At 49.9% G+C, this 11,119-nt stretch overlaps 1 protein-coding gene across 1 annotated transcript; it reads left to right on the forward strand.

The window, feature by feature from the left end:
- The first annotated feature begins 737 nt into the window (after positions 1–737).
- Positions 738–1,328, forward strand: LOC147983982 (uncharacterized). Its single transcript, XM_087540935.1, has one exon. The coding sequence runs from the start codon at positions 738–740 to the stop codon at positions 1,326–1,328; it is 591 nt and encodes a 196-aa protein (XP_087397061.1).
- The last annotated feature ends 9,791 nt before the right edge of the window (positions 1,329–11,119 follow it).

Here is an 11,119-nt window from a genome sequence, read left to right on the forward strand (position 1 = left end):
CCCGACAGTAGGCGAACTTCGGGACCTGGTTAGGTTACACAACCCAGCGGTGGTTTTTTTATCCGAAACAAAAAAAATCTTCAAGCTCAATAGAGAGACTGAAATGGAACCTAGGCTTCAAGCATGGTGTAGCTGTGAACTATAATGGGAAGAGTGGGGGTCTTGCTTTGTGGTGGAGAGATCATGTGGAGGTGACAATGAGGCCTTGGTGCCAGTATTATATTGATGCTCAGATGGTGGTGGACAATGTTACATTTAGATTCACTGGAATCTATGGGGAGCCGAGTGTAGATAAGAGAAAGAAAACGTGGGAAGTGCTTCGTTATCTCCGATCACAAGATAATCTCCCATGGCTTTGTGCGGGGTATTTTAACGAAGCCCTCTTTCAAAAAGAGCAGATTGGGGGCAATCCGGGAAATTTGAACCAAATGGCGCAATTTGCTGACTGCTTGTCCGACTGCGGATTGGCAGACCTTGGGTTCTCGGGGTACCAATTCACATGGGATAACAAGCGATATGGAAGCGAGAACATTCAAGTCAGATTAGACCGAGCCACGTGCAATGCAGAGTTCGCGCAGTTATCCCCGGCGCCCGAAGTGATTCATGTTATGACAGAGGAGTCAGACCATCAGGCTTTAATTGTCAAAGTGCAGGTGGCATAGGCCGTAGTGCACTCTGGAGGCCAACGGCCGTTTATCTATGAAGCCGCTTGGGCACGACACGAGGGGTATGAGGCCATGGTGGCCAGTGCATGGGCCGATGCCCATGCAGCCAATCAGGAGGCTGGTGCACTCGGCGCGGCATGCAGCCGCCTCCTTTTCACGTCGAGAGCCATGCACAGGTGGAGCCGCCAAGTCTTCGGCTCAATTAAAAAACAGATCGCTCACCTCAAGGTTCAGTTAGTGGATGCTAAAGAGCGGGCCGCTCGGACGGGATATAGACAGGAAGTAAAAGACATAGAGGATCAACTACATGAATTATATGAAAGAGAAGAAGTGTATTACAAGCAAAGATCCCGGATTGATTGGTTAACAGAGGGGGAGCAGAACACGAAGTATTTCCAGAATCGCGCTTCACACCGTAAAAGGAAAAACACTATCAAGGCTTTGAGGAGGGATGATGGATCAAAGTGCACGGACGATGATGGTATGAGGAAGATGGCTGTTGAGTTCTATACCAAGATGTTTGCTTCGGAGGGTTCTCGTGATGGTGACAGAATCTTGCAACATATTAGCGGGTGCGTCACAGATGAGATGAATGCAAAGTTGGGGGCACCGTTCACGGATGATGATGAAATTGAGAAGGCGCTCTTCCAGATGGGCCCATGAAGGCGCCGGGGCCAGATGGGTTGCCGGCCATGTTTTTTCAGAAGCACTGGGTATTAGTAAAAAATGATGTGTGTAACGCTGTTCACGAGTTCCTTGCCGGTGGTGCAACCCCAAATGGATTTAATGACATGTGACGCCCCGATTTAACCGTACACTAATCATGCACACAAATGTGTACGATCAAGATCAGGGACTCACGGGAAGATATCACAACACAACTCTAAAACATAAATAAGTCATACAAGCATCATATTACAAGCCAGGGGCCTCGAGGGCTCGAATACAAGAGCTCGATCATAGACGAGTCAGCGGAAGCAACAATATCTGAGTATAGACATAAGTTAAACAAGTTTGCCTTAAGAAGGCTAGCACAAACTGGGATACAGATCGAAAGAGGCGCAGGCCTCCTGCCTGGGATCCTCCTAACTACTCCTAGTCGTCGTCAGCGGGCATCACGTAGTAGTAGGCACCTCCGGTGTAGTAGGAGTCGTCGTCGAAGGTGGCGTCTGGCTCCTGGGCTCCAACATCTGGTTGCGACAACCAGGTAGAAGGGAAGGGGGGAAAAGAGGGAGAAAGCAACCGTGAGTACTCATCCAAAGTACTCGCAAGCAAGGAGCTATACTACATATGTATGCATTGGTATCAAATGGAATAAGGCTATCATATGTGGACTGAACTGCAGAAGGCCGGAATAAGAGGGGGATAGCTAGTCCTTTCGAAGACTACGCTTCTGGCAGCCTCCGTCTTGCAGCATGTAGAAGAGAGTAGACTGAAGTCCTCCAAGTAGCATCGCATAGCATAATCCTAACCGATGATCCTCCCCTCGTCGCCCTGTGAGAAAGCGATCACCGGTTGTATCTGGCACTTGGAAGGGTGTGTTTTATTAAGTATCCAGTTCTAGTTGTCATAAGGTCAAGGTACAACTCCAAGTCGTCCTGTTACCGAAGATCACGGCTATTCGAATAGATTAATTCTTCCCTGCAGGGGTGCACCACATTCCCCAACACGCTCGATCCCATTTGGCCGGACACACTTTCCTGGGTCATGCCCGGCCTCGGAAGATCAACACGTCGTAGCCCCACCTAGGCACAACAGAGAGGTCAGCACGCCGGTCTAAACCTAAGCGCACAGGGGTCTGGGCCCATCGCCCTTAGCACACCTGCACGTTGCGAACGCGGCCGGAAGCAGAACTAGCCCCCTTAATACAAGAGCAGGCTTACGTTCCAATCCGGCGTGCGCCACTCAGTCGCTGACGTCACGAAGGCTTCGGCTGATACCACGACGCCGGGATACCCATAACTACTCCCGCGTAGATGGTTAGTGCGTATAGACCAAATGGCCAAACTCAGATCAAATACCCAGATCTCGTTAAGCGTGTTAAGTATCCACGAACGCCGACCAGGGCCAGGCCCACCTCTCTCCTAGGTGGTCGGAACCTGCCCTGTCGCTCCGCCTCAAAGATCCACTCGCGGGTGCTCCTACGAGCCGACCCGTCTTTAATCACCACATGTATCATGTATAAAGTAAATAGTATATACCCGTGATCACCTCCCGAGTGATCACGGCCCGATAGTATAGCACAGCAGACGGAAAAGAATGTAGGGCCACAGATGGAAATACTAGCATCCTATACTAAGCAAGTAGGATTGCAGGTAAAGGTATCAACAGTAGTAGCAAGGACAGGCTATGCATCAGGATAGGATTAACGGGAAGCAGTAACATGCTACAGTACTCTAATGCAAGCAGTATAGAGAAGAGTAGGCGATATCTGGTGATCAAAGGGGGGGCTTGCCTGGTTGCTCTGGCAAGAGAGATGGGTTGTCAACACCGTAATCGATCACAGTGGCATCAGAGGCAGTCTCGGGGTCTACCGAAGAGAAGAGGGGGGAAGAAACAGTAAATACATAGTAAGCAAGTGCATAACAGGACAACAGGCAGAGCTAGACGTGTTCTAACATGGTGCTACGCGGTACCGTGGAAGGGGGGAAACATCCGGGAAAGTTTTCCCGATGTTTGCATTTTTCGGACAGATGAAACGGAGGGGGAAAGCTGCAGGTTCTCTATGCTAGGGATGTGTGGAGGACGAACGGACCGCATATCCGGATTCGTCTCGTCGTTCTGAGCAACTTTCATGTAGAAAACTTTTTCATCCGAGTTACGGATTATTTATTATGATTTATCAAAGTTTTAGGCATTTTTGAAACTATCGAAAATAGATTAGAAATGCTAAGTGTACCCAAAAGTACACCCAGCCCGCGACAGTGTGGGGCTGATAGGGGGCCCAATCAACTGCCCAGTCAGCAGTTGACTGGTCAATGTTGACTGGTCAAAGGCCCCTGTGGGTCCCATCTGTCATTGACTGAACAACTAAATGTTTTAGTTAATCTAATTAAATCGTGGGGCCGAGCTGACAGTGTCTATTAACTTAATTAAATTTAGTTTTTAGTTAATTAACTAATAGCGGGGGGTGGGGGCCAGCTGTCATTAGGCTAACTCTAAGTAATAAAAAAAACAAAAAGAACAGGGGCTAATCCCCATTACCAGTTCGGATGAGCCTGTGCTCGTACAGAGAAAGGCGAGGCCATGGCCAAGAGCGGCCGGCCGAAGTAGTTGCTAGGGGCGGGAGAGCGGGGCACGGCTTGGCGCCGATGCGGGGCGCACGAGATGGCCGGGGGGGCGCGGCCGACGGCTATGGCCGGCTGCAGCGGGCGCGGCGGGGCGAGGGGACAGGGCGGCGCCGGCAGCGGTGGGCGGCAGGGTCAGCGAGCGGAGACCGCAGTCGGGCTCCAGCAGCGCGGCTGCAGTAGACGAGCGGGGCGGCACGACGAGGCAAGCAGGGCGAGCTGTGCGGCGGCACTGACGAGCAGCAGCACCAGGGGCGCATGGTAGCGGGCGCGTGTGCAGCAGCAGTTGAGGCCAAGGCCTACAGGCGGGCACGCGCGGAGGCGCGGTCGTACACGGACCGAGGGGAGGTGCAGCGAGCACGGCGACTACGGCGGCGATTCATCATGGAAATTAGAGGGATGGGGGGGGAACGACGGCTCACAGCGCACTCGACGACGGCGTAGCAGGCTTGGGGTTGCGCTCGTGGTGGCGATTCGTCGACGACAAGGTAGAAGTGACGGCCGACGATGGGGATCGACGATTGCGACGGCGTGAGGGCGTCCCTACTTGCGCGACTTGCCGTAGACGAAGAGGGTGAAGGTGCATGTCTCCTGGACCTGCTGGATAGGCGAGGGGAGGCCGGTGTCCGCGCCAACGTCGACGGCGCAGCCATGGGAGCTCTCAGACGCGGCTCGATTTGGTGGAGAACGGCGCCAGAGGGGAGAAAAGGAGGGAGCTAGGGTTCATGGCAGAGAGAGGGGCGTCGAGGGAGGGCTCTTATCCAACTCTTCAACCGCAGGATGGGCGGCAGCGCGACATCCGTGTGCTGGACGGCGCACGGGCGTCCACGGGAGCGAGGTGAACAGGAGGTAGGAGGAGGCGTGAATGGGCTGGGCCGGCTGTGTACTGGGGCCATTATGGCCCGGTGCACAGTAGTTAGCTGGGCTCCTTTTGTTTTTGTTGATATTCTGCTATTCTTTAGTTCACCTCTATTTTGCAATATTTTGAGGTAGTACTAAATGAATTTATTTATAGGTGCAACTTTGCACGTAATTACTAGGTAGGATTCTGAAGCCACACACAAGGTTTCAATTTATTTGGAGAAGTTGCACCATTTATTTAAATTGTAAAAGATAAATTAAATGCTACTGGTCCAAGTCCAAATAGGTTAATGGCATTTCAGATACTCAACTAAGGTTGGGTCTTATATGATAATTAATCAGTGAATATTTTCAACGCAACAAACATTTTTGTTTTACTGCCCAAAGAAATAATTTATTCGACTTATTTTAAATTTGAAAAAGGCTTTGATTTGTGGACAAGTGGCAAGCTGCATAGTAATCACGATGACATGGCCACCATTAGGGGGAGATTACTGTAGCATGATTCTCGGGGTGTTACATGACACAACTCTGGTGCTGATTCCGAAAGTAAGCTCACCGGAGCTGCTTTCACAGTTCCGCCCAATTAGTCTCTGTAATGTCTTGTACAAGATCGCCGCGAAAGCACTGGCCAACCGGCTGAAGGGGGTTCTACCTTTTATGATATCTGAGGAACAAAGTGCTTTCGTCCCGGGAAGGTTACTAACGGACAATGTCTTGGTGGCATATGAGTGTGTGCATGCGATTAGAAAGCGGAAACGAAGGAAACCTTTATGTGCAGTAAAGCTGGATATGATGAAGGCGTATGACAGAGTGGAGTGGGATTTCCTAGAACAAATGTTACTCAAATTTGGCTTCTCCAGTCACTGGACGGAGATGATTATGAGGTGTGTGAAATCAGCTGCCTTTGCGGTCAAGTTTAATGGCGGGCTATCTCACAGGTTTTGCCCGTCTCGTGGACTTAAACAGGGAGATCCCCTATCCCCCTATCTCTTCCTTTTTTGCGTAGAAGGTTTCTCAGGTTTGCTAAAGAATGCACACAGTAAGAAGGAAATCAAAGGGGTGTCGTTTGTATGCAATGGGCCGACTGTTACTCACCTCCTCTTTGCAAATGATAGTGTGGTGTTATTGGAGGGATCCTGGGATAACTTTGAGGCTCTTCGCGTCATTTTGCAGGAGTATGAAGTGGCGTAAGGACAGAAAGTTAACCTTCAAAAATCTGCTATTTTCTTTGGGAAAGGTTGCCCGGATGCATTGAAACAGGAGGTGAAGCAGACTATTGGCATTTCTGAGGAGGCCCTAAGTGAGAGGTATCTAGGGCTCCCCACAGTTGTTGGGAAATCGAAGGAAGGAACGTTCAAGTATGTAAAGGAGAGTGCTAGAGGGAAAGTAGGCGGATGGAAGGGGCAAGGTCTATCCAAGATGGCGAGAGAGGTGCTTGTCAAGTCGGGCCTCCAATCAACACCAACCTTTACCATGAGCTGTTTTCAACTCATGAAGAAAATGTGCGGGAATCTGTCATCTATCTCTTCGAACTTCTGGTGGGGTGAAGCTAATGGTCAAAAAAAGGTACATTGGATCGCTTGGGATAAAATGTGTGTTAGGAAGCATGAGGGCGGACTCGGGTTTCGTGACCCAGAAGCTTTCAACCAAGCGATGCTTGCCAAGCAAGCCTGGAGAATACTTCAGGTGCCAAACTCGTTGTGTGCACAAGTCTTGAAAGCTAGATATTTTGGGGATGGTTCGATCCTTAATGCAACTTGCCCGGATGGCGGTTCCTTCACTTTCAGAAGCATTATTCATGGGAGGAATCTCCTATTAGATGGGCTCATTTGGAGGATTGGGGATGGAACAAGAATTAAAATACATCATGACAATTGGATACCAAGGAAGGGATGCTTAAGGCCACTGGGTCAGAACTATATACATGGGATCATGAGGGTCTGTGATCTACTCAATGATCAAGGCAATGCTTGGGATCACAACAAGGTGCAGTCCATGTTTTCCCCGGACGAGGTGGAGGAGATCCTGCAGATCCCAATTGGGGGGCCAACCATGGACGAGTACTTAGCTTGGAACTTCACCAAAAACGGGGTGTTCACGGTACGGCCAGCTTACCACTTGAGAATGGCACAGAAACGCCTAAAAGCATGTAGGCCGGAAACCTCATCTCCGGTGGCGGAGCACAAATCTTGGCTGAGCCTATGGGATACTGTAGCACCGGGCAAGGTTAAAAGACACATGTGGCGTCTTATTCGGAATGGGCTGGCTGCGGGCACCGAGCTACAGAGGAGGAAGATCAAGGAGGGAGTTGTTTGCGTTGCATGTGGGAGAGATGAAACCAACTATCATAGATTTTGGGGCTGCTTTCACTCAGCAAAATTCTAGAAGATCATGCTGTCGGAATTGGGGGTACTGGTGGCGATCCCACCGGAGTCAGCACGCCCCTAGAGTTCATTGTCTAGGTGGCTCATGGCGTGGTTTCCGGCAGCATCCGATGATGAGAAAGTCGTCCTGGTCCAAGGTGTGTATGCACTATGGCTAGCCAGGAATAATGCAAGAGAAGGACAGAGGATCGAAGATGCTGCAGGAATTGCGAGAAGAGTTTTCCAGTTACTTGGGGAGTGGCAGTCCATCCGTGGACGAAAATGCAAGCAAGACAACCCTACTCCAAAGGAAAAAATGGCAACCACGTGATGAAGGGTGGGTGAAGGCAAACGTGGACGGAGCTACGTCCAAGGACGGGGAGCTGGGAGGCGTAGGAGTGGTCCTCAGGAACCAGGAGGGCGCGTTCACGGCCGGGGCGTGCCAGGTCTACCCTCAGTGCAAGGATGCGGCGATGGTGGAGTTACAGGCATGCAAAGGGCAGCACAACTAGCTCAGGAGCTGAACGTTGGAAGCCTGCATGTGGAGATGGACTCCCTGTTGGGGATCGTAGCAGAAATTTAAAATTTTCTATGCATCACCAAGATCAATCTATGGAGTCATCTAGCAACGAGAGGGAGAGGAGTGCATCTACATACCCTTATAGATCGCGAGCGGAAGCGTTCAAGAGAACGGGGTTGATGGAGTCGTACTCGTTGTGATCCAAATCACCGATGATCCTAGCGCCGAACGGACGGCACCTCCGCGTTCAACACACGTACGGAGCGGAGACATTTCCCGCGCCTTGATCCAGCAAGGAGGAGGGAGAGGTTGAGGAAGAGAGCTCCAACAGCAGAACGACGTCGTGGTGGTGGTGGAGCAACAGTACTCCGGCAGGGCTTCGCCAACCTCTTAACGGAGGAGGAGAGGTGTTGGGGAGGGGAGGGGCTGCGCCTTGGATGTGGTGTGCAGCCCTCCCCTTGCCCCTCTATTTATAGGGGAAGGAGGAAGGGGGCCGGCCCCCTCTAGATGAGATCTAGAGGGGGGGCGGTGGCCAAGGGGAGGGGCTTGCCCCCCAAGCAAGGGGCGCCCCTCTAGGGTTTCCCCCCCAACCCTAGGCGCATGGGCCCAAGGGGGGATGCGCCCAACCCATGGAGGGTTGGTTCCCTTTCCTCTACGGCCCATGAGGCCCTCCGAGAGAGGTGGCCCCTCCCGGTGGACCCCCGGAACCCTCCGGTGGCCCCGGTACAATACCGATATGCCCCCGAACCTTTCCGGTGACCGTATGACAACTTTCCACATATAAATCTTCACCTCCGGACCATTTCGGAACTCCTCGTGACGTCCGGGATCTCATCCGGGACTCTGAACAACATTCGGTAATCACATACAGGACTTCCTAATAACCCTAGCGTCATCGAACCTTAAGTGTGTAGACCCTACGGGTTCGGGAACCATGCAGACATGACCGAGACAACTCTCCGGCCAATAACCAATAGCGGGATCTGGATACCCATTTTGGCTCCCACATGTTACACGATGATCTCATCGGATGAACCACGATGTCGAGGATTCAAGCAATCCCGTATACAATTCCCTTTGTCAATCGGTACGTTACTTGCTCGAGATTCAATCGTCGGTATCCCAATACCTCGTTCAATCTCGTTACCGGCAAGTCACTTTACTCATTCCGTAATGCATGATCCCGTGACCAACTACTTAGTCACAATGAGCTCATTATGATGATGCATTACCGAGTGGGCCCAGAGATACCTCTTCGTCACACGGAGTGACAAATCCCAGTCTCGATTCGTGCCAACCCAACAGACACTTTCGGAGATACCTGTAGTGCACCTTTATGGCCACCCAGTTACGTTGTGACGTTTGGTACACCCAAAGCACTCCTACGGTATCCGGGAGTTGCACAATCTCATGGTCTAAGGAAATGATACTTGACATTAGAAAAGCTCTAGCAGACGAACTACACGATCTTGTGCTATGCTTAGGATTGGGTCTTGTCCATCACATCATTCTCCTAATGATGTGATCCCATTATCAACGACATCCAATGTCTATGGTCAGGAAACCGTAACCATCTATTGATCAACGAGCTAGTCAACTAGAGGCTCACGAGGGACATGTTGTGGTCTATGTATTCACACATGTATTACGATTTCTGGATAACACAATTATAGCATGAACAATAGACAATTATCATGAACAAGGAAATATAATAATAACCATTTTATTATTGCCTCTAGGGCATATTTCCAACAGTCTCCTACTTGCACTAGAGTCAATAATCTAGTTACATTGTGGTGAAGCGAACACCCATAGAGTTCTGGTGTTGATCATGTTTTGCTCGAGGAAGAGGTTTAGTCAATGGATCTGCGACATTCAGGTCCGTATGCACTTTACAAATATCTATGTCTCCATTTTGAACATTTTCATGAATGGTGTTGAAGCGACGCTTGATATGCCTGGTCTTCTTGTGAAACCTGGGCTCCTTGGCAAGGGCAATAGCTCCAGTGTTGTCACAGAAGAGAGTCATCGGGCCCGACGCATTGGGAATAACTCCTAGGTCGGTAATGAACTCCTTCACCCAGATTACTTCTTGTGCTGCCTCCAAGGCTGCCATGTACTCCGCTTCACATGTAGATCCTGCCACGACGCTTTGCTTGCAACTGCACCAGCTGACTGCCCCACCATTCAAAATATACACGTATCCGGTTTGTGACTTAGAGTCATCTAGATCTGTGTCGAAGCTAGCATCGACGTAACCCTTTACGATGAGCTCTTCGTTACCTTCATAAACGAGAAACATATCCTTAGTCCTTTTCAGGTACTTCAGGATATTCTTGACCGCTGTCCAGTGTTCCATGCCGGGATTACTTTGGTACCTTCCTACCAAACTTACGGCAAGGTTTACATCAGGTCTGGTACACAGCATGGCATACATAATAGACCCTATGGCCGAGGCATAGGGGACGGCACTCATCTTTTCTCTATCTTCTGCCGTGGTCGGGCATTGAGCCGTGTTCAATCTCATAGCTTGCAATACAGGCAAGAGCCCCTTCTTGGACTGATACATATTGAACTTCTTCAATATCTTGTCAAGGTACGTACTTTGTGAAAGACCAATGAGGCATCTTGATCTATCTCTATAGATCTTGATGCCTAATATATAAGCAGCTTCTCCAAGATCCTTCATTGAAAAACACTTGTTCAAGTAGGCCTTTATGCTTTCCAAGAATTCTATATCATTTCCCATCAATAGTATGTCATCCACATACAATATGAGAAATGCTACAGAGCTCCCACTCACTTTCTTGTAAACACAGGCTTCTCCATAAGTCTGCGTAAACCCAAACGCTTTGATCATCTCATCAAATCGAATGTTCCAACTCCGAGATGCTTGCACCAGCCCATAGATTGAGCGTTGGAGTTTGCACACCTTGTCAGCATTCTTAGGATCGACAAACCTTCCGGCTGCATCATATACAATTCTTCCTTAAGGAAACCATTAAGGAATGCCGTTTTGACGTCCATTTGCCATATCTCATAATCATAGAATGCGGCAATTGCTAACATGATTCGGACGGACTTCAGCTTCGCTACGGGTGAGAAAGTCTCATCGTAGTCAACCCCTTGAACTTGTTGATAACCCTTAGCGACAAGCCGAGACTTATAGATGGTCACATTACCATCCGCGTCTGTCTTCTTCTTAAAGATCCATTTATTTTCTATGGCTCGCTGATCATCGGGCAAGTCAGTCAAAGTCCATACTTCGTTTTCATACATGGATCCTATCTCGGATTTCATGGCTTCGAGCCATTTGTCGGAATCTGGGCCCGCCATCGCTTCTTCATAGTTCGAAGGTTCACCATTGTTGTAACATCCCAAATTTTCAATTTGGAATGTTATACATAGTCATCCATGCAT

The sequence above is a fragment of the Triticum urartu genome, chromosome 2A, assembly GCF_056163025.1.
Source record: "Triticum urartu cultivar PI428250 chromosome 2A, HENAU_Tu73, whole genome shotgun sequence".
NCBI classification, from domain to species: Eukaryota; Viridiplantae; Streptophyta; class Magnoliopsida; order Poales; family Poaceae; genus Triticum; species Triticum urartu.